Source organism: Arvicanthis niloticus, chromosome 21 (genome assembly GCF_011762505.2).
Source record: "Arvicanthis niloticus isolate mArvNil1 chromosome 21, mArvNil1.pat.X, whole genome shotgun sequence".
NCBI classification, from domain to species: Eukaryota; Metazoa; Chordata; class Mammalia; order Rodentia; family Muridae; genus Arvicanthis; species Arvicanthis niloticus.
Genome location: NC_047678.1, coordinates 27,055,963 through 27,079,835, shown reverse-complemented (window position 1 = coordinate 27,079,835; position 23,873 = coordinate 27,055,963). Strand labels below are relative to the sequence as shown.

General features: G+C 41.5%; 1 protein-coding gene across 3 annotated transcripts in view; it reads right to left on the bottom strand.

The window, feature by feature from the left end:
• Positions 1–23,873, bottom strand: part of Dcaf1 (DDB1 and CUL4 associated factor 1) — a 57,338-nt gene that overhangs the window by 3,068 nt on the left and 30,397 nt on the right. For 2 of the 3 annotated variants that reach the window (XM_034484460.1, XM_034484461.2), the window contains exons 13-23: positions 22,863–22,987; positions 17,964–19,227; positions 17,232–17,430; positions 16,533–16,615; positions 15,897–15,981; positions 13,707–13,940; positions 13,245–13,338; positions 12,379–12,483; positions 12,118–12,191; positions 11,521–11,622; positions 3,526–3,778 (exon numbers count right to left, since the gene is read on the bottom strand). In XM_034484460.1, the coding sequence (XP_034340351.1) occupies positions 3,526–3,778; positions 11,521–11,622; positions 12,118–12,191; positions 12,379–12,483; positions 13,245–13,338; positions 13,707–13,940; positions 15,897–15,981; positions 16,533–16,615; positions 17,232–17,430; positions 17,964–19,227; positions 22,863–22,987 (2,618 nt within the window). Of the gene's footprint in view, positions 1–79; positions 1,529–3,525; positions 3,779–11,520; positions 11,623–12,117; positions 12,192–12,378; positions 12,484–13,244; positions 13,339–13,706; positions 13,941–15,896; positions 15,982–16,532; positions 16,616–17,231; positions 17,431–17,963; positions 19,228–22,862; positions 22,988–23,873 lie in introns of those variants that run through there. The other variant, XM_076917348.1, reaches the window with a different exon arrangement.

The window sequence follows — 23,873 nt, the reverse complement described above, 5'->3', positions numbered from 1 at the left end:
AGCAGCCAGGGGTCAGATGACAGGGCTCCTTTTATCCTGCCCTAGGCTTCTTCTCAGCCCTAAATGCTGCAGTGACCCAATCCCCAACTTCTGGTCAGAACCTCCGATTTTGAAAGGTCTTTGCAGTGAAGGCAGATGGACTGTAATAATTCCTCGAGAGGTTTGACCAGCTGTTGCCTTACAATATCTAGGCTTAAGAGCAAGGGGTCTCCAGAAGCAGAGACAAAAAGACCCCAAAGACAACATGCCTCTCTTTCAAGGACAGATTTGTATCTCTAGCTATACTCCTGCAGGACCCAGGGCCTGTGCAAAGTCACATGGCGACCCACGGCTGTGGTTTCTATGAATTTCACCAGACCATAAAAAGGCTCCAAAGTTCAGGAAGGTAGAGTTTCTCCAGACAAGCAGAAGGAAGCTTGTAATGATAATACCTGTAAATGAGGAGTTTAGTACAATCAGCAACATCTACAACGGACAGCCCATAAAACACAGGGAAAGCAATAGAAGACAACCTTCAGGTGACAGCTCTGTGTCTCCACCTCAGGGTCCAAGCAGAAATGTCCAAATGCCAGGTATTTTATGTTAGTATTTACACCCAGGTTATAGTAACAATATTCTTGTATCTTATAAAGTTTTCCAGATTACCTTTGCTTTGAGAGAAAAAAAATTTCAGAATGTCAAAAGATGTACTGTTAACAAATACAAATTGAGAGGGTTTATATTCAAATTAGGAAGGGAAAACCTGAAGCTGGGCGTGGTGGCACATGCCTGTAATCCTAGTACTCAGAAAGTGAAAACAGAAGGATTAGGGAACTTGAGGCCAACCTGGGCCATGCAGCAAACCATGTTAGGTGGCCAGGGCAAACTCAGGATCTGAAGTGACCGTGCTGCCCTGTATAATAAAGTAAATCCAAACACTGTTGGCTGAACCTGTGTCACTCCTTGCAGTGTCCTAAGTAGCTGAGGGTGATGCACATTAACCACTGGTCACTGCTGCCCAGGATTCTCCCTCAAAGAGATGTTTAAATGTCAACTGTCTGCCACAGTAAGACCCAATGTAGAACTTAGAAGTATGTTTCATGACCAAAACGTATCATCCCAATGCAAGCATGCTAGGATCAGCTAACATATCTGGAAGGCAAGTGGTCCCCAGCACTAGGAGTGTGCAGTTCTACTACGAAAACAGTCAAGTCCAAGCCCTAGAAAACGTTGGAGCACACATCAGGCTCCTTGGTGTGAGTAACTGTTCAACCCGTCTCATGACCACATGGGTGTCCCTGCTGCTCTGCCAAGACTCCTTCCATTTTTCTTTGTATTTAATGAGCACAGGCTTAGAAACATTACAGAATAAAAAGCCCAGATATCTTCGTTCCTCTGGAGATTAAATGCACATTAGCCCATCTATGCCTCATTTACTGTTGTAAAGCATGAGCAGAAGCTGGAGTGCCATCTGGATTGTTGGGACAACGTCACTGGTAGCGGCTCTCTGCTCTCATTCACTGCCCCATCATGGAATAAGTACACAGCCCTGTGAATGAAGGCAGTGGTCAGGGTTAGAGTGGGGGGAAGGAAGGTTTCTCTCTTATCTTCGATGGGGAAGTAGTTTTATTTTCATTGTCTACGTTACCCCCTCCCCTTTTTACAGAGACCTCTTTGTGCCGATTAAAAGCACTGACTCAGTTCTTCAGAATATTCAGTCTAGCCACTTCTCACAATAAGTAGGCTTGGGGAGGAAAAGTCCTGACCAAACCAAAATGTAGACCCAATAATAGTACTGCCACCCTCTAATAACTTTGAGTCTCTCCTTCAAAAGCAGCTTTTGACTAATCTGTCTTGTCTATCTAGAAACTTCTTTAAATCTTGGGGTTTGGTGAAGTATTTTTAATTACAAAACAAAACAAACAAACAAAAAAACCAAATCAAGTGAGACTCTTACACGTGAAGTTGATACCAGCTGCCTGCTGTTGACTGACCCCACCTAAACGGCATTACTGACCCGTTGAAGGGAAATAAAATTTGTCTCTAATGCCTCACTATTGAAGCTTTACTAAAAATGTCCCTGGGTCCTTGTCTAGTCCTCAGAGGTCATGGCTGGGCGCTAACCCACAGAATCACCTCAACCTCTGAATATGATACGCCACAGTAGATGGATAGAAGCAACCCCACTCCCACCAAGACCTCGTTCAAATATGGTAAAAGGACTTACTAAGTCTCTCCTAAGGCAATCAGCTGTCAGTCCCAACTCTACAAGCACATAAGGGATATTTGACCCACAGAAAATGAACTTACATCAGGTAGAGGAGCAGTATTGCATTTACGCAGTACATGTGACAGGAGTTATCTATATTAAGACACTGCCACCCACCTCTGTCCTACCAGGAAACATGATCATAAACAGGAGGCCGTCTAATGGAGCAGCATTAAGTTTGCTTGACCTAGGCCACCACAACACAACTTTGTCATGATAGAAAATGACATAAATGTGTGTGTTCTTACTGTTCAGCACAGTAGCAACATGTGCTACAGAGCATTTGGATGAGAAGCTAATGTTTTAATTTAATTATATGTGAGCGGCCCTCTACAATAAGTGGCTGTTATAATTAGACACAGTGCCTACCATGCCTGTAAGAACGCTGGGTATATCAGCTAAATGAGACAGGAATCACTCTTCACTCAGGAAGGGTAGCAATACAAGACCCAGGACCACAGCCAGCAGAACTGCCAACAGTGGCACTCTTGTGGCGACAGAGACATGTCAAAGTGCAATGTTAGTGTCTGCCCAGTCTTAAAGCTGGTAATTCGGAAATTCATTAGCAAAGGTAGAAATAGCTCCAGAAATCCACCAGTGGGAAATTACTATACAAACTGGAGTTTGTTCTTTGGAGTTTAGAACAAGAAGTGGGGTAGGGTGAAATGAACAAGAGAGATGGAGTTGTTCCTCAGCCTTAGGGAGAGACTGGCCAAAAGCAGCCAGGAAAAGGCTCTCCCACAAAAGGCCATTAATCTGTACACAACAGTCAGAGGCACAGCATCCTGTAAAGACCTGCTTCCACCTGATTGCAGCCTGACCCTCGGTGACAGGCAACTTCCCACTTCCTAAGCCCAATCCTTTAAAGCTGGAATTCAAAAACTGTAAGCTCACTTCCTATTTTGTAAATAAGTTTTATTACAAGACAGCTATAAACATCAATTTCTGTTTGGCCTGTGACTGCCTTCTCACTACTACAGCGGAGCTGAGTGGCTGTGACAGGGACCACAAGACCCAGGAGGCAAAAAAGCATTGCCTTTGCTCTGACAGAAAAGTGTACGAACCTTTGCTTAAAGTTAAGAGGAGGGAGCCATGTGGCATGGCTACAGAGTCTGACAGGAGAAGAGGGTGACTGATGCCTCAGTGCTTTTCCTCAAGGGGCCAGAGTGTTGAGTCAGCAGAACCCAAACATAGCTGTCTTCTGGAATGGGTTGGTACAAGAGGAGGGACCTGGCCCTGGGTGCCAAGGCTCATCCCAAACTCTGCCCTATACTTACTGTCCCCCAGGATCAGTTCCACTTCCTCATCTGCATCAGAGTCTTCATCTTCCCCCTCCTCTCCCTCCTCTAGAAGGTTTGCTAATTCCTCATCAGAGGGAGAGAAGTCATTGTCTCCATCCTCTCCTGCATTCTCATTGTTGTCATCCTCCTCCAGTTCTGCCTCCAGCAACTGGTCAGTGTCTAGTTCATCTAAATCATCAGTATCATCATCATCTTCATCATCATCCTCTTCCTCCTGTTCTTCCTCTTCCTGGTGAGAGAGCATGAAGTCCATTAGGAGAAACACAAAGTCTTAATCCGTATGGGCCATGTGGTGATTCCTATCCAAGGGGACAGAGGAATAAACTATTAGTAGAACAGACTTGTCAGTGGTAATTGGGGCAGGCACACATGTTCAAGACATTTGAAAACCCACTCAGGTAGGATTACTGAGCCTCCACAAGGCCATACTGGTTATACAGCCCTTATGCAAAGAAAGAGAAACCAGGCCTCATAGATGTCTCAAGCCATTGATACCCTTGAAGGACCAGAGCAGCTCTTCTGCTTCCTGCATCAGCCAGTGAGTGAACTGAGTTCAGTAACTGGACAAAAGGTTCTGAAACCTAAAGTCCCACATTCTAGCAAAACAAAGAACACAGTGGCTGAGTTGCCAGCTCCTAAACCCCTCAGCTCATGTACTCGATCCTACATAATAGGTAGACACCTACCAGAGCTGCTAAGTGCTCAATAGGAACATTTCAACAAACCAGGCACTCAAGAGAGTAAATAGACCTACCTTTCCTGTTACAAAGTAATAGATGGGTGGACAGACAGACAGCACACTCATCCATCCTTCTATTCTACAGTAATTTACCAAAGGTATGAAACCTACCAGAAAAACAGTGAAGCATTTTCTCTGGATTCTAAATCTCCTGGCACTCACTTAAAAAGTAAGCAGTTTGTTGATGAGGCCCTAGGTTCAAACCCCAGTACCACAATGAAGAAAAACATCAGAGCCACAGTGTAACCCAGACCCATTAACAAGCAGCTCTGCTTTGAGGCCTCTGGTGTATGTTCTCTGTGTCAGTGCAGATGAAAACACACATGCCCATGCACACACGTGGATGTCAGAGGATAACCACTAGTGTTGATCATCTTCTGTCTTGTTTAAGACAGGATCTCTTGTTCTTCTGCCACCGTATCTAGGTCTGGTCTGCAAGCTTGTGGGGATTCTCCTGTCTCCACCTCTCCCCTGACCACTCATTATAGGAATTATGGGATTACAGTTGCTTGCTACCTCACCCAGCTCTCTGTGGGTTCTAGGGATCCAAGCTCAGGCTCGTGCTTGTTTGGCAGCACTTTATTCCCTCGGCCATCTCCCACCCATAGAGACTTCTTGATAAGCTGTTCGATACAGCGGTTTAGACTTTTCAACCATTTACGACGGCTGCATGGGGGAAGCTAATGCTATCCCGTAATCCTATGAGTACGTATGTGTGTGTGTTGGGGGGGCGGGGATCACTTGAATCACAATTCTTCAGCAGTGGCTACATATCAATGACTAAGCACTGACCCATCTAAAAGGAGCTCAAACTGTCTGGAGGAAGCAGGGAGTGAGCAACACAGTCAAGCTCACACAATAAAAGATAAACAAGAGGAAGTCAAAGTCAGGAAAACCCAAAGTGCTTATCAGATCTTAAGTTCAGCTCCTCTGCAGGCTCATTCCATGGCCTTGAACAAAATTTAGCTCTCATCTATTAACAAAGAACCAATTTAAAAATAAAAAGGAAGTAATCCAGGACCATACATCTCTCTATAACAAAACAATTATGTTTAAATTTTATGAGAAATGAGACCTGTCAAAAACAAGTAAGTTACAGTAGCATTAGCTCTCAAGCTTTTTTTTTTTTGTTGTTGTTGTTGTTAGAAAATATTAGGCTGGGATACAAACTAGGATGTCATTTGTGCCAGACAAAGCACTACCACTATACACCCCCAGCCAAAGACAAGAGAACTTTTAAAGGTCCATAGTTGAGGTGCTATGTTAACTGCTCAACTAAGTGTTAGTCAACAAATTCAAGGTTGGCTGACCAAGAAGAACTAAGAAGTTTCCAAGTCAAGAGCAATGCTGGAGAAAAGATAAAGCAGGGGTTAAACGCCAGGATCTATAAAGCAAAGCTTTTAGGCTTAGGACATTTACTCCTTAGTTCTGGAAGGCCAGTTGGAAGGGAAGGGCACACTGAGGAGGAAGTTATTGTGTCTACTCTGAAAGACCAATGCTGGTGTATGTATGTGTGCTGTATTAAACGTAAGCATGTCCATCTAACCTGCTTAAATTCAAACCTGAAACCTGGGTCATAGAGCAAAGGCTCCTAGGCCTACCCAAATGTTGTAGCAGAATCTAAGCCTATAGTAAACCCAAAACGATTTTCTAAAGAAGCAATATTTTTTAGAACAATCTAAATCAAAACCATGAGACACCATAAGCCTCTCTTCTCTTATCTAAAAAAGGTTTCCACTGAGTTCAGATATGAACTACTGGTTTTTGTTCTTCTAATTCTCTTAAGTCTTCACTGAGGATTTAAAGACAGTTTAGAGGATCTGAGGACCAGGCCATTTTAAAAGCTACTAATAAGTCAATTCTATGATTATCCAAAGCCTCAAAACCTATAGGCAGCAACCTCCTCCTGCCAAATCAAAGGCAAAAACTCCCTCCTCTGGTCCTAAACTTCACTCTGGCAAGCTTCCTACTTGGGGGCCAGAATCCACCCCAGGAGCATGTGTGTTTTTCACACCTTGGGTGTTTCCACATCCCTGCCTCAGACATGTTCACACTTCCTCCACTGCTGCTGACTTCCTATGCAGCTTCAGTTCCTCAAGCCTAACCATTAGTACTCTGGGCTCAGGAGTCTTCCACCTAGCTACTGTTGAAAAGGGACCAAGACTGTGACTGGGTCCCAGAGACTCAACAACCACTACTCCACTTGTCACTTAGTCTTTCTTCTCACACAGGGAAGTACATCTACTGTGTACAATGTGCTCTGGAATCAGGCTGCCTCCACTGAGTCCAAACTATATTAACATAAAGAACAACTGTGAAGTCATTTTTTGGCAGTTATTATTGTTGTTTTGGTTTGTTTGAGACAGGGTCTGTGTAGCTTTGGCTGTCCCAACTTGCTATGCTGACCAAGCTGGCCTTAAACTCACAAAGATCCACCTGCCTCTGCCTGCCTCTGCCTCCCCAGTGCTAGGATTATAGTTATTCACTGCCATATCTGGTTAATTTAAGAGTTTTGTGTGGTTTTCTTTGTTTCCCTTGTTTAATTTATGTGCATCTGAGCTTTGCAAAGTGCTTGATGTACATCCAATATTCAAAGAGTGAGTTCTTTTTATAGGTAAAGACTCCTTGGAGACTATCAAAACCTGAACTGCAACCATAAGCCTCCTCTGTAGTAAACCGTCACCAGCTGACCTGACTTCTAAACTTCACTGCTACCCTGATCCCTGTTTGATCCAGACTTTCTTTGCCTAAGCACATTTTTATTATTTCTGGCTGACATCATCTCACACAAAGAAATTTAAAACTCATATAGCTTTATAACCAAACTCTGGCTGCTTCTAATAGCATTTACCAAGTCAAACAGAAACTTACTTTCAATTATCCCACTTCCTTGGCTCCATCTCCAGTTAACTTGCTTTGGGGTCTCCAACACCTCCTCCTTTCTGTACGCTTCCGTCAACTGCTACACTACCCCGTACACAACCGTCACCTGGTGTCCCGTCTCTGTGTTATCTATTCCCTTCATGAGCTAAGCATCCCAAGGCTCTGTGACACATCCTACAGTACACAACTGTAAAGAAAAAAAGCCGTGGCCCATTACTGCCAATCTACCAAATACCAATTCCTCTGAATCTCATTAAATGAAGTGCTCTCGTTAAATCAGGTTTGCCTCTCAAGTGTGACCGTCAGATTCACCTGAGAAATGTTTTCCAAAGCATACACAGCCTAGAAAGCATTAGTTCCTTATTCAGTTCCTTAATAAATTTAAGGTTAACAGTAAGTAACTGACAAACTACTGATTTTTCAACATTCTGACACAATCCTACTGTCAGACACCGAGCGTGCCATGCTTGTCTACTTCACACTCTAACACTCCTTCCTTAGCTCCTGTCTTCCCAGACTGACTTACCTTAAAACACTAAAGCTGTTTTCAGGGTCACAAGCACATGTGCTTTCCTTGCTAGCAGAATTCAACTCAAATATATTTTGGTTTTACTTGTTTAAGGGAGGAGAACCTTTAAGAGTCAGCACATTCACCTCTGGCCAGTGGAGGACACACAGGAAACACAGCACAGTGTGTCCCAGATTCCAAACAGAATGCAAAAAAGAAAGCATTATTCCCTTATTCAAACTGTTCTTAATAAATTTAAGGTTCACAATAATTGAAAATCTATTGACTTTTCAACATCTAGGGGAAATGATCAATTATTACTCTTTGACTTCATAATTTTCCCTATAAGCCAACAGAGTTGACTAAATTAATTTTTTGGGAATACAGACTACAAACATGAGTAATATGAACTCTAGCAGGTAACAGGCTCACCCATGCTCTCATGAACTTCATGAACCAGAGTAGCTGCCTCAGGACCAACTATGCAAGGCTAAGTAGTCCTGTACATTTCATTCATTAACATGATGTACAACAGTTTATCGCTTTCTGTTAAATATTCAAATCTATTTAAGGCTAAGGGTAAAAGGCAACTTTTTCATTTGTATTTGTGTGTGTGTGTGTGTGTGTGTGTGTGTGTGTGTGTGTGTGTGTGTGTGTAAGTAGAGATCAGAGGACATCTTGTGGGAGTCTGTTTTCTCCTTCCACTACATGGTTTTGGGTATTGAATTCACGTCATCAGACTAGGCAGCATAACTTTAAATGCTGAGACAGATCAATGATCCAAAAGGAAACTACTTTTGGGGTATATTTAAAGAGTATCTCAATAATGCTCTCTCAATAACTACCATTTTATACAGGTACTTTAAGGTGGATCATTTTAGCAAATGGCAACTGACCACTCATTATCCTGAGCTTGTTTTGCTAAGGTGAAAGGCAAATTCAAAGGTGTTGGTCACAGGTGCTTGCATCCCTAAGCCACACATGACACACCTGAACCATCTGAGAAGACCAAAGAGCAGGTAGCAAGACCAGGACAAATTTTTGAATAGCAAATAACTCATATGAAAATGAAAAGTCTGGTTTTAAAATCAAGTGAAGCATATAAACCAAAGTGCATTTAAAATATTTAGAAAGGTAGTGAGGAAAGATCCAATGGGTACAGTAAATATATCACAGAATCACAAGAGTCTGAAAACAATCTGGACCAATACAATCTTACAGAGGAGAGTAATACTAATAAATAATATTAACGTATCCCAAACATCTCTAAATCAAAAGCACTCAATAATGGATGTCTTTCAAATTTGAAATGTAGCACAGATGGTGGACCAGACTAAAATGGTGGTACACAGTGAACTTAGCTTAGATCCTGAGAAAGTAGTACTAACTTACCCATGCCACACACCTATGCACACAACAAAGCCCCTCCAAGCTACAAAGCTTTCACCCTCTTCCACACATGGGACACCAGAGCTCCTTGCCAGGACCCATCTGAGGCTGCCTATTTGGACACTGGCATCCGTGCTATAACCTCTATTTTTCCTTCAGAAACACAAAGTCAGAAACCCTTACCAATGACCTGTCCTCATTCCAGCATCTTTCTTGTGTAATTATTCAACAGTAAAGTTAAGCAGAATCACAGAGTGGTCTTTTTCCTAACACGAGCTTCCTGGAGACAGTGGGGCAAGGAATGTAATACTTAGGTTAGGTTGCTACTTCATGGTCTGATTCCGAAGCCAGCAAGCTACCCTCAGTGCCTCAGCCTGTCACTACCCACGTACTTAAGAACAAAGCCGACACAATGAATAATCCCTTACCTCTTGGGCAATTCCACTTTGAAGGACAGACAGACACCTGGCCCTCTGGCGCAGGTAATGATCCCCAAAGAAAACTGCCCAGACCCTTATAGACTTCAAAAATATGGAGGGCAGGGATAATGATGTTAGATGAGTAACTTAAAACACACCTCAAGTTTGCTTCAGATTTATAGTTACATATATCCCAGGCAGCTCAGTGGTCAAGTGCTTGCCTAGCATTCAGAAAGCAGACAATGAACTTATAACTGTAAAGCCTAAGAGGGAAACTCACACCTGAATTTCAGAGTAGCACAAGAAAAGGTCTTTGTTTAGTCAGTATTAAGGTCTGCTAGAAAAAAATGAGTCCTTAAGCCCACTGCACTCGGGAAACTACTGGCTTCTGGATTTGTTTGTCATTTTGGTATTGTTTTGTAAATCTGCTTTGGGATTTGGTTTTGGTGTTTGGAGATGGGGGTTGTTGTTTGAACAAACCAAGGGCAACTATCCTGGTTAGCCCCAATATCAAAGTTTAAAAAAGGATGAGGGGCTGGGATGTGTTTAGTATATGTTCATCAATCTCTAGTTCCACAAAAGAGGGAGAGAACATGCACAAAAGGGAGGGAGAGAAACAAAGAAAGATTATACTTAAAAATATTCTTATAAATGTAAAGTACATGCTATTTGGGATGGGTACTAAAGAAAGGTACTTCATCAGCCCTGAGCACAGAGCCTAATTATCAAAGCAGGAGAGTGATGAGGGCAGGAGCCATAGTAATACAAACAGAGCGGGCATAGTTCTTCTCATCCTCTGCCATATCTCACCCAAGGACCTTAAAGTCCCTTACAAACGACCATGACTACAGGTGAAGAAATTAAGATCTGCAAAAGGTTATTTTACTGCCCTCATTATCTGTAGTGAGAGGAAGTCCATGCTAGCTAGTCCTTGGATTTCCACTCTGCATCAACTCTGCAGCAAACCCACTGAACACTAGGACAGAGGAGATGGACTAGAGAGTATTGCTCTAAGAATGCAGTGAACCAGCATCAGGAAAAGCTGCTGATGCTCTCAAGTCAGAGATGCTCTTCAGAACTGATGCTGATACAACAAGCATCCACAGTATAAGCCTGCCTTGTGAGAAGGGCAAAGCTAACACTGTGGGACATAAGTATAAGACAAAGAGGTCATATTATGCTTAAATTTCTCAAAACCATCAAAATGATCTTTACCTGTTCGTTCCCTCTCCAGCAGGAGTGACTGTCTGGATGACAATGACACTGGAATATGAGAGCTGCTCATCTTTTCTGTTACATTGTTCACATGGGAGTGTTAGGCCACAGTGCACATGTGGAGGTTAGAGGACTTAGCACAACTTAGAAAAACTGGTTTTCTCCTTTTTCCATGTGAGTCCAGGGAACTGATTTCAGATCATCAGACTTGACAGCAAGCAATTTTAACCATGAGCCATCGTGCTGGCCCTACGGGAGCTGCTTATCTTGAAGCCCCAAACGGACACTATAACAAGCATGGAACTGAAATCAGAGATTGATAGACTGTACCTTATAAGTGGAACACAGGTCACTGGGTGGTAGATTTTGTTTTTGTTATTGTTGATGTTATTGTTACCATTCTGGTGTGAAATTTGTGCTTTTGAGGTATGGTCTCACCAGGCTCAGGCTGGCTTTGAAATACTCACTGTGCTGACTAGGCTGGCCTCAAACTCACAAGCCTTGCACTGGGGCATCCTGAATACTAAGATAGTGAGTGTGCACTATCACACTTTGCTTGTTTCAAACCTTGTACTGATGACAGAGTAGTTTCCTATCTCTTTGTTTTAAAATTCTTTAATAATAACGAGTGTCATAATACATTCATTTTCAAAAAAAGGTTTTGTATTAACAAAATTTCACTTTCTTTAAGTTTCAGACATATTAACAGGTCTTCCAAATATGGCAACATGTTGAAGAGTTATCTTAAAAATCCCCTCCAACAAAAAGCAGAGCACATGCTTCTCAAAGCTTTAACAGAAAATTCAAAGATCACTGACCTGGTCCTCCTCTTCATCCTCATCCTCTGCCAGACGCTGCCTGCCCACTTCATAAAGCCTGCAGACGGTGTCCATATTCAGTGCGTCCATGCTGCCTTGGTTCTGGAATGGAACAACCGTTCTTAAATAAGCAGTGCGCAGTGGCTATGTCCACACCACAGCGGACCCTTACCTTGACCCTATAACTAACAACGCTTCCAGTACCAACTTTATCTGGCTGACTCAAAAATGATACACCTAGAACAGAGTGGGGGAAAAAAGGCTGGGAACGTTTAGGCAGTAGTAGCCCACAAGCAGAGAAGAAGCCACTACCACTGGAACAAACTTATCTTACTCTGATGAGACAAAGATTCCTCTGAGCAAAGAAAAGCAATTTGAGTCTAGGAGCTAGGAATTAATAAACAGATTTTTTTCACTGTTTCTCTTGGACTATACATCTCTCAACCCCTATCCATTGAGTAAGTTATCAATAATCTATCACCAAGAATATTACTTACTTTAAAATGCATTGGTATCAGATAAATTGCCAAAATATAACTTGAAAGTCACCTTAAATACCAGAACAAAAGAAAAGAGTCTCTGTACAGACTCCCTTACCTCAATGACAGCAAGGTAACAGTCTTTGGTGTCTGTGCATAGGTCAAAGATGTTCCGTTTCACATCAATAGTTGCTGAAAAATATAACATGACTCAAAATTAAATTAGTTCTGTGACCTAAAAACTTGGAGTTTGTTTGCAGGAATTAATTATAGGCCCATATTGAGGACTAGATAGACTGCTCAGCAGTTAAGAGGGCATCCTCACAGAGGACGAAAACATGAAGAAACAATAACCAGCATCTTCCCTTTTCAGACTTACCTATAGGTTTATAATCAGTTGCATTGAATGTTCGGAAGGATGACCCAAAAGGGCTCTTCATCCTCTCTTCCAATAAGTCATCCTCATCATCTGCCTGCAACATTGCTAATGAGGAGAGACAGAGGAGTGAAGCTTTACTAAGAAACACTGCCGATCCATAAATGAGGAAACTATTAAAGATAATCAAGACTTCAGTGAGTATCCTTCCAAATTTTTCTGCATTTATTATTTCTTCTCCAGGTGATCTCATTACATATCCAACTCATTGCAGAAAACAGTAACTTCAATCTCTCAGTAAGTATTATGGCTGAGATTTTATAATATCCCAAGGAAACAAATACAATGGTTTTTAAGATAACAATGTGGAAATTACTGCATAAAATTTCTTTCTGTACAAATTTGATGGATTAAAACTTAGTAGCCTTAGGGGCAAGAGATGGCTCTCAGTTAAGAGCACCAGATGCTCTTCCAGAGGACCAGGGTTCAATTCTTAGCACTCACATGGCAGCTCATGACTGTGAACAACTAACTCCAGTCCTAGGGGATGGGCACCAGGGCCTCCTCCGTGAGCACTGCATGAACACAGTGTACAGACATACATTCAGGAAAACTCATAAAGATATACTAAACTTAAAAAAGAATTCAAAATCAAGCTCAAGGTCTGTCTAAGTTACCTGAGACCCTGTCTCAAAGAAACAAACTGGTAGCCTTTTATCCTAAATCAACAAAATGTTCTCTCTTGTCACAATATTTTCTTTCTTTTAATTTTCAATTGTCTTTCTCACAAGTGAAAATTTCTAACAGTATAGTACCAGTAAGTGTGAGTGTAGGACAGAGTCAAGAGAGTGAAGAACACGGTTCATTACCTCCATACATCACTGTCCCAGTGTGGTTAAACACCACACGGCACTGATCCAGAGCAGGAACCGTGTGTAGAAGATGGAAAGTTCGAAGGTCCCACTAGGAGAGGTGTGATTAAGGGAAACTCTTGTTTACAAGGTAAGAGTGAGCCATGCTTGGCAAGCATTCTGCACTACATCCCCTCAATCCATAAAAGTTCTTCTCTAACCTCATGGAAACTCTCAAATATCACTTTTTCTTCCTATTAGACATTGATAGTTTAAATGCCAACTATATTACTGATTGCTATTCCTGCAAAGAACCCCACAGACATAGATGCTACATGGGCTCTCTTCCTGCCAACGGTGCGGTCCGTTCTCCTCATGTCTAACAGCTCATTTCTATTGAGAAAAGGGAAGCAGTGCTGAAATATTTCTGCTAACAAATCAAGTAACACTTGGGAAGTCAGACATGAGTGTAAAGGATACAATCTCTGTATTGATGATGACTTCCAGCCCATTTGGATGGAAAACACCACTGATATTCATGTTGAACTTGTCAAACTTGTGGATGGCCTGTGCAGAGCGGACATCCCAGAGGACGCCATCATTTAAGACAAGATCATCTGTAGGATTAAAGGTGGCACAGTTCCTCTTGTAGTTGTTGGCAAGATCTGGGTTAAACAGAGTCAACAGCTTGTTGCCAGTCTGAATATCATAAATCTTTAGAGAAGAAGGGGTGGGAAGAAAAAAATCAGACCATTTACACAGTGACAGGTTTAAAGAGAGACTGTGAGATACCTCTCCACGTTCTCAAACCTCAATTACAAAAGCCCTGACATACACAACTGAAATGCTTGATAGCATACCATCTGAGGAAAGGTTAAGTACTCCAGTGCCCAGCTGAGCTTGGAAAACCCTTTCCACCAAGAAAATGAAAACTCAACCCACATTAAGGATTTAAATAACAAACCTTCTCTTCTCTTGTTTTGAAGAAACAAAATGTTTCTAAGGTTAAAACCTGAGAACTTGTCATCAAAGATCAGTGACTAACCATAAAATATTACTCAAAAGTGAAATACCTAGTTTTTTTCCCTTAAAATTTCAGAGTATATTTTAGCCCGATCATATAACTAAATTCTAAAGTCTATAATTTGCAACTGATGCAGAGACCAAATCTTTCCAATCAACTAAGACACGCTGTAATTTAAATGTTAAAAAAAAGGCCCTCCACACATACAAGTAAGGAAATATCATACAAACAAACAAGCACAGATCATGGACAAGACAACCAGCCTGGTCGCTTCAAAATTCAAGTCAGGAATATCGGCGGAAAGATTCTTAGCTTAAAATATTAGCAAGTCAAAACCCAATGACATTACATGAATCTTGACTAGGTCCTGGTTAAAACAAAACTAAACTAAACTAAACAAAAAAAGAACCTTTGAAACCAAGTACAACAGGAATAATAAAACTAAGTGTGAACTAGATAATAGGTATGTATCTGGGAGTTATTTGGAGAATCAATTCCAAATTAAGATCTTTAAAAGACGACAAATAGAACACAGATAAAAACGCCATAATGATGTTACAATCCCAGTTCAAATAACTTTTTAAAAAGAAATTTATACAGAAGATATTGCAGAATATTGAAATTATAAATCTAGGTAATGGGTATGTGTATTATTTCTTTTTTATAATTTTCTATATACTGTTAATGTTTCCAAAGGGAAAAATCCTGCTTATATCCTCCCCAAGCTCTTAGCTCACTTCTCCAGCTACTTGCATGATAGCCACACCTCCTTTGGGGTTCTGCTTAAACACTACTCTGTCTTACGCTGCAACACTTACTACTTAATATGTCTCACCAATAAGGCTTCCTAAAGGAAGAGGTTTATTTCATCTAAAAATGTTAAGAAATCAACAAGCCTCTGTTGTCAGCTGGGTATGGCTGGCTCACACTTATAATCCTAGAAAATGATGGGCTGAGGCAAAGGGATCCTAGACTAGGCCAATCTACATTTAAAAAAATCCTGTCTCAAAAACACAAAAAAGGAAAAAAGAGATGGACAGACAGACAGACTGCTGTACTAATAGTCCTTTCCAACCACTAGGGTCCTATTTGACAATTGACATCGTCACATTTCCCCGAATAGTTTCCTGTTTGTGACAAAGTCTCACTAGTGGTCAGTACTGGTTCTTGATCTTTCTTGATCCTCTTGCCACAAAGTAAGGAGTCACAGGTATTCACAACCAGCCTGGCTCCTTGTGTAATTTATAACTACTTTACTTACTCTGCATTCTGATTACAAGGGTAGTGTTGTTGTTTTTGTTTGTTTTGGGTTTGGGTGCTTTGAATCTCCAATTTTTGTTTTTGTTGTCTAAGATACTATAGATTGATTCTAGAATAGTGTTAGAACTTCATTCCCAACTCAACTCGCAGCCTTTTAAAATGTATTTTGAAGAGGCTCACTAATTGCTCAGGCCAACTCTGAGACTGCAGTTTTCCTGTCTTAGTCCCAGGAATGACTGGGGTTACAGACATGGACTACGACACCCACATCTCTGTGTGATTTCTAGCTGCCAACAGGACACAAATTCCCACATTACCTCCAGAAGATTTCAATGTGAACAAATGGGTAAAATCAGCTTGATAGAAATAGATTCCTAAATACTTACATGGGCAATGTCTCCTTTTGTGCCTATCACCCGATCCTGAGAGTGCTTACTGAACTCAACATAGTGATCTTCTGTGAAGGAATGCCTACAGACAACAAAATTATTGATTTAACAGATTGTCAGGACATACTCTTTGATCACCTGAAAATTCAGGTAATTTTCAACCTCTTACAAACCACACTTATGTGAAGATTCTTGGTTTCTGAAGAAGAAACAATTTATATACATAGATTAAAAAAAAAAAAAAAAGTCCCTCTATCAGTCCACCAGAGCAGATCCTAAATAATGGGAATTTATTGATTAGAGAAATAGCTAGTATAGGACATGTGCTTTTGAAATATTGCAGAAATCAATACAACTCATGTGAACATATGTCATGTGAAATAAATGTCCATTTAAGGTTAGTGAACAGTCCACTGTGTAATAGGAATATAAGGCATTGTAAGATTATTTATGAACTAAGACAAATTCTTATTAAATGTGAATCTCAAGTGAGAAAGGAAGAAAATTAACAACTGTTGACAATATTCCTCTTTCCCCAAAACAGCTTATAATTTAAAATAGGATGGAAGGAAATAAAGTGGGTAAATAAGACACAAAATACAAGATACAATGTTATAATAAATAAATACATACTTCATATCAAATACTGATTTCATCCCCCAAAGTGCAGACAAAGGCTGGCTCCAAGTGGCAGATGTCAGAAGTAAGGACCCATCCTATAGACAGAGGAGAGTTAAAAATCACAAGAATTTTAATTACATGTGCGTATAGGGGACTAGAAAAAAAATGTATTTATCACTAAAGTCCTAAAGATGGTTCTTTTTTTATAATTTACTTATTGTGCATGTGTGTATGATGTGCAGGTATGGGAATGTGTGTCATGCATGTAGAAGTCAGAAGACAACTTTGCAGAGTTAAGTTTTTCCTTCTACCTTTCATGGGTTCCAGGGAATGAACTGAGTCAGGATTTGCACAGTAAGCACCTTTCCTCACTAACCCACCTTAAGGGTCTGGACTTTTTTTTTTTTTTTTTTGTCTGTTTTTCTTTTGTTAAAATAGGTTCTGTGTACTCGGGCTGGCAGAGAACTTATTATGTAACCTAAATTAGCTTTGAACTCACAATCATCCTTCCTGTTTCCCATGTACCACGGTAAGTAGCTAAAACTCCCCCTATCAAAAGATGGCCAAGTAGCTCACTTTTCTTCTGAAATCTCAGTCAACATCAACTCTAGTTAACAACTCATCTAAAATAAAGTCCAATAAATGCTAACTCTTTTAACACTAGTCCCCAGTACATCTCAAAATAAGAGCACCCAGGGAAGGAACCCTCACCCTCGACGGTTCAAGATGTGTGATGGCCGAGTTGTGACAGTTATAGCTGGCCTCTTCCTGACCACTAAATACATTGTAGAGCTTCAGCTGCCCTGTACACGTGCCAAGCATCAGAAACCGCTCCCGGGCTGAGAATGCACAACAGGTGAAGCCACTTTCATCTTCATTAGCTTCCCGGAATACTGAAATAGGACGAAATCTAAACAGGGAGGGGGTGGGGTGGGATAGAAAATGCATAAATCAGACTAATGTCAGGGGAACTCTGAAACACACAAATTTTACTAGATGGTATAACAGTATTATGTTTCAAGATGTTAAGCCTTTCATATGAAAAGTGGACACTAAAGCATTACAGTGACATTCAATAATTTGAATTTCCAATGAAAAAGACTTGTAGGAAATGTGTAGACCCATGATCTGTATCTATGATTATAAAGAATCCGGCAGAAGGCAACGTGGCTGGCACAAAAGGCAAGTCTGAGAAATGACTGGAAACAATGAGTCGTTTAAGTTCTAAAACAACCCACTGGCTGTGATGACAGCAAAGGTATCTAAACACTGCCAAGAATCTAAATAAACCCATAACTGACTGGTTAAGTCACATAGCACATAAAGGACAGTTAATAATTCAGGCCAGCAAATGACTTTAACTAACCATTCAGTGATGATACTGACCAACCACTGATTTAAATAAAAGAATCATCCCAAGGTATTCGGAGAACCTCTCCTTACCTGCTAAAGATAAGATGCCTATCAAAGCATCCTCCATCCACCCCTCCATATTTTGGAAATGATGCCCTGCGGTTTAGCCTTGAGGTAAAGTTTATTGGCGCTTGCCGCCTCTGTTTTGGCTCAGGACACTGATGAGGAGTAAAAAGAGAAAAAGGAGGACAGGTGGCAACGGGGTTCTTGCATCGAGCGTGTTGCTCTCTAAGATACTCTGTGATGATACTGTCCAGCGTAGGTGGGGAAGGAAGATGTCTATCCAATTGTTTTTTTATGGCAGGGCTCTGGCTGTATGCACCATGGTCCGACTTCTGCCGCAACACTCGAATTTTCCTGCCATTGCATGGTGATGGCCTCTCTCTGATAAAACTGATCCTACCAATCAAAGGGGAGTTGCCTGTATACGATGGGCCAGGCAAAGCCAATGAACCCTGGGGGGGGCGTGGTGGCGGATGGGCAGGGGGAGCAGAAGGGGCAGAAGCACCCACAGCAGCATGGCTTCCCAGTCGACTTGCAATACCGTTGGCAATCCTAGGGGTCCGGGGTAGAGAGACAGGAGAAGCAGCAGCAGTCACTGGGGTGAAGGCAGAAGAATGTGAGGCAGCAGTCATGGGCAAGTCAGCCTCTCTCGTCAGCACAGTTGCTGTCTCTCCAAGCCCTTTAGAAATGAGATGGTTCCGTATCAACAGGAGCAGCTCTTTCTCAGGGAAGGAGATCCTTGACTGAGCAACAACATCTGCTTTCTGCAGTCGTGCGAGAGACACATCAGTGCCAATAAGCAGAGGCTTTCCTGACACGCGCTCAATGAGCTCAGCAGCGTATTTGCAGAACTTGACATGGTCACTGCGCTTATCCTGAAGCACAGGCTCCTTCATCAGCTGTTGAATCTGGCAGCTACTAAAAAGGGGAAGTTTACTGATGATCTGTCGAACAGTGCTACTTCGAGATAAGCCTACAAGGGCCTTGCAGGCCAGGGCCCGAATCTGGTCTGCATCTGTAATGGGCATCTTGATGGACAATAGGGACAGAAGCACCTTGATGCCATTGTTGGACTGGACCACATTCCACATCTTGGCCAGAGTATGTTCACTGCTCTTGGGGGTCTGAGACAGCTTTCTCCGAGGAGTTCCAGAAATAAATTTACCAATACTGGATATTCGGTTATCTGGACCACATACACAATTGATGATAATCTGAAGTGCTGACTTCTGAATTTCAGCATCATGAATAAAGAACTCACCCTCAGCCACACCCAAAATAATGCTGATACCTACAACATAGGAAAAATTATATTATTCCTCATAAAACTAATAGCTAGAAGACCCATGTTAGCATCCCACAGGAACACTTTATACATTCACTTTTACTGTGCACTACTAACAACAGCCAAGTTATGGGATCAGTATACACATCCATCAACAAATGGACAAAGAAATAAAGCATTATGCACAATGGAGTCTTACTTAGCAATAAAAAAAATGAAATTATGTTATTTTACAAGAAAATAGATGGGGCTGGCAAAATGGCTTATTGGGTAAAAGCTCTTGACATCAAGTCTAAAAACTGACATTTGTAGAGAGAACTTAACTCCAGTAAGTTACCTTCTTATTTTCCACACATACACCATGGTATGCAAGAACACACACAAAATAATAAAATGTAAATAGGAAAAAAAGAAAACAGATGGATCTCAAGATATGAAATAACATAATTCATATATGAAATCTAGAATTAAAATGAAACAAAAGAAAACCTACACATTTAAGATGCCAGCATTCAAAAAGCCAAGGCAGGAAGATACTAACAACTTCAAGGCAAGCTTGGGCTACATAGTAAATTCCAGGCCAGCCTGAACTAGAGAATGAAGAACCTGTCTCAAAAACAACTTACAACCAAAAAAGGCAAAGAACTAGAATGAAGCCTAAGAAAGAGAAAAATAGTGACCTTTGTGTTTTATTTTATTGGTTGGCTTTTTGTTTTCTGAGACAGACTTGTTCTTCATAGCCCTGGCTGTCCTGGAACTCACTCTGCAGACCTGGTTAACCTCCAACTCAGAGATCCACCTGCCTCTGCCTCCCAAGTGCTGGGAGTAAAGGCGTGCACTACCATGCCTGGCAAAGGAGGAGTCTTAAAAAGGGAAAAGATGAGGGTGATAGGAAGCCAACAAACAAAAACAGTGAAGTAGCCTGTCCTATATACAGAATCTAAATTTAAATATGTGTGCGTTCAACATGACAGTAAGAGAGGGACAAGAGGTTAGGTAGGTAGGAAGCAGAAAGTATATGTGAGCAAAGTACCATTACTCTATAGAGTTTTAGGGGCCAAGGAGATGGCGCAGAGAGTACAAGGCTTGCTGTATAATGAATAAGCCTGATAACCTGAGTTTGAAAACCAGAACCCATGTTAAAAAAAAAAAAAAAAACCTGGATGTTGTACTAACAGCACTTCCACAGGAAGACAAAGATGGGCAAACAGACTGGCTTAACATTCACAGAACCCACAGCAACAAGATAAAAGGAAAGAGCCAACATCCAAAAGCTGTCTTCTGGTCTCTACATGTGCTTCACCTGCAGAAACACACACACACACACACACACACACACACACACACACACACTACATTTTTTCTAAACAAAAGCTAATGGCTACTGAGTGGTAATGGTACATGCCTTTCAGAGGCAGGGGCAGGTGGATCTCTCTGAATTTGAGGCCAACCTGGTCTACAGAGCAAGTTCCAGGGCAGTCAGGGATACACAGAGAAACCCTCTCTCAAAAAAAAAAAGTCAACGGCTGAGGCTAGTGTTGACGTAACTTCATAATTTGAAATTCTATTCATTTTGCTCTATTTAAAACACAAAGGTCACCATTTTTCTCTTTCTTAGGCTCCATTCTAATTCCATGCCTTTTTTGGTGGTAAAGGGAGAAAGGAAGGGGAGGGAGGAAAAGGAGGGGAGGAAAGGAGGGAAGGGAGGGAAGGAAGGAGGGAGGGAGGGAGGGAGGGAGGGAGGGAGGGAAGGAGGGAGGGAGGGAGGGAAAGAAAAAAGTGCAAGGCTAGCCAGGCATGGTGGTACACATCAGTGAATCCAGCGCTCATTAGGTGGAGGTAGACCATCCTCAGATACGTACTGAGTTAGAGACCAGCCTGGGATACATGAAACCCTGTCTCAGCACACACCATCCAAAAACAACCAACCAACCAAAAAAAAAAAAAAAGTCCAAGTATTATTCTGCTACATTTTCTGTATCTTTTTTTTGTTTTGTTTTGGTTTGTTTGTTTGTTTGTTTTGTTTTTTTCGAGACAGGGTTTCTCTGTGTAGCCCTGGCTGTCCTGGAACTCACTCTGTAGATCAGGCTGGCCTCAAACTCAAGAAATCCACCTGCCTCTGCCTCCCAAGTGCTAGAATTAAAAGCGTGCGCCACCACCACCCGGTGACATTTTCTGTATCTTCATGGTACAGTATCTCATGTATTCCTAGTCGTGAGTTCCAGGACAGCCAGAGCTACACAGAGAAACCCTATCTCGAAAAAACAAAAAAAAAAAAAAAAAAAAAAAAAATCATAAATCTCATGTTCTCCTTAGTAAACAGAGTGGTTATGAGAAGTGTGAAAGTCACCAAAGTTTGTACATATTTGCTAGGTAAAAGGAACAAAAGCAGTTAGAATATTAAAACCTTTGTGGAAAAGCAAAAGGACCTCAGCTTAGCGACTATCAGACCATAGAAACCTGTGATCTATTAAAAAATTAAAAGTAGGTGCTTGAGCCTTAGGCACTTTCATTCCCAGGCATTAGCCTGAGAACTCAGTCACTTCACCTCAGTGGCCTTCTCACACTTGCTTTCTCCTTTGCTGTGTTTCTGAAGTAGATAGTCCTCAGTCAGGTTACCAAGCTCTTGTCTTCCATTGTTTGTCCCAACTTAGTAATTATCATAAAGGTGAATTCTGGAAAGTGCACAAACACTAGTACAGAAATATCTGAGCCACTCAGAAAGCCAGTTTATTAGTATGACTCTCTGTATGAACTGTACGGTGGCCAACTACAGCAGACAAGGTGCCTTCCTCTAGAACCTATTTCAGTGGTTGGTTCTCAACTTTCCTCATGCTGCAACCCTTCAATACAGTTGTGGTGCTGACCCCCAATCATAAAATAGTCTTGTTATTTCAAAACTATAACTTTGCTATTGTTATGAATCTTAATGTAAATATCTGATGAGCATGATATCTGATCTGCGACCTAAGAAAGGGCTTTCAACCTCAAAGAGGTTATGACTCACAGGTTGAGAACCACTGTCCTAAGCCGGGCGGTGGTGGCGCACGCCTTTAATCCCAGCACTTGGGAGGCAGAGGCAGGCGGATTTCTGAGTTCAAGGCCAGCCTGGTCTACAAAGTGAGTTCCAGGACAGCCAGGGCTACACAGAGAAACCCTGTCTCGAAAAACCAAAAAAAAAAAAAAAAAAAAAAAGAGAGAGAGAGAACCACTGTCCTGACCATCCTGAAATTAGGTTACAAATGTGACCATAAGAGCAAAGGCAAATCTATCACACAACAGACAACGGCAAGGTATGATTGACAGATAGCCTAATCTGTAAATTATTTGCCTGACCATCACAAGACTGAAGTTTGATTCCTAAAACCAATGAGAGAGAGAGAGAGAGAAAGAGGGAGAGAGACAGAGAGAGGCAGACAGAGAGAGACAGGCAGACAGAGAGAGACAGACAGAGACAGACACACCATCCATGCATGGTGACATCCATGCTTATATCCTAGCAGACTTGGTGAGTTCAAGGTATCGTAAAGAAAAGTGGTTGATGCCTGAGGAATGACACTTAATGTTGTCCTCTGGCCTTCACACACATGCATATACCTATATATTCACAAAAACTGGCAAGGTAACAAGGTGCAACCTACCTACAGTGGAAACAGTAGAGCCAGCCTCATCTAGTACATCTACTGACTCTGCCAACTGGAGCTGGATTTTTGGCACCACAGTGAGAATAGCAAGGACATCCAAAGCAAAACGCACAGTGTCATTCCTAAACAGGAAGAAGAATTGGTCAACGGGTAACTACAATACAGTAATAAAAAAAGAACTAAATTTAGAAAACAAACATTCAACAGGTTGAAACAGTTTGAACAGTTCTATTTCTTAAATATTTAAAACTATGAGAATATACTGGATACTCTAAAAAATAATCTCGAAGCCAGGCAGTGGTGGCACACACCTTTGATCCCAGCACTTGAGAGGCAATGGCAGAGGCAGGTGGATCTCTGTGAATATATCACCAGCCTGGTCTACAGAGTCAGTTACAAAGAGCCAGGGTGACACAGAGAAACCATGTCTCAGAAAACCCAAAAAAAAAAAAAAAAAAAAAGACCCTGGAGCTATGACATGATTATTTACTTATTAATATACGTGTCACAGTGTGTGCAGTCACAAGCCAACTTTCAGGATTTGGTTTTCTCCTTCCATCAAGTTGGTTCCAGAAATCAAAACAGGTAACCAGGCTTAGAGGCAATTTCTTCACCCACTGAATCATCTCACTTGCCCAAAATAGGAATTTTTCTTTTTCTTCATTTTTTAAAATAATTTTTAAAAAGACTTATTTTATGTATGAGTACTAATAAAGAACATCAATCCCATTACAGGTGGTTGTGAGCCACCATGTGGTTGCTGGGAACTGAACTCAGGACCTCTGGAAAAGCAGTCAGTGCTCTTAACCACTGAACCATCTGTCCAGGCCCCTCTTTTTCTTGTTTTAAACTTATTTAGAGCCAAGCACAGTGAGCCACACCTTTAATCCCAGCAATTTAGGAGGCAGAGGCAGAGACAGAGGCAGGTGGATCCCTGTTAGTTTGAGGTCATCCTGGTCTATAGTGTGAGTTCCAGAACAGCCAGGGCGATGTAGAGACCCTATCTCA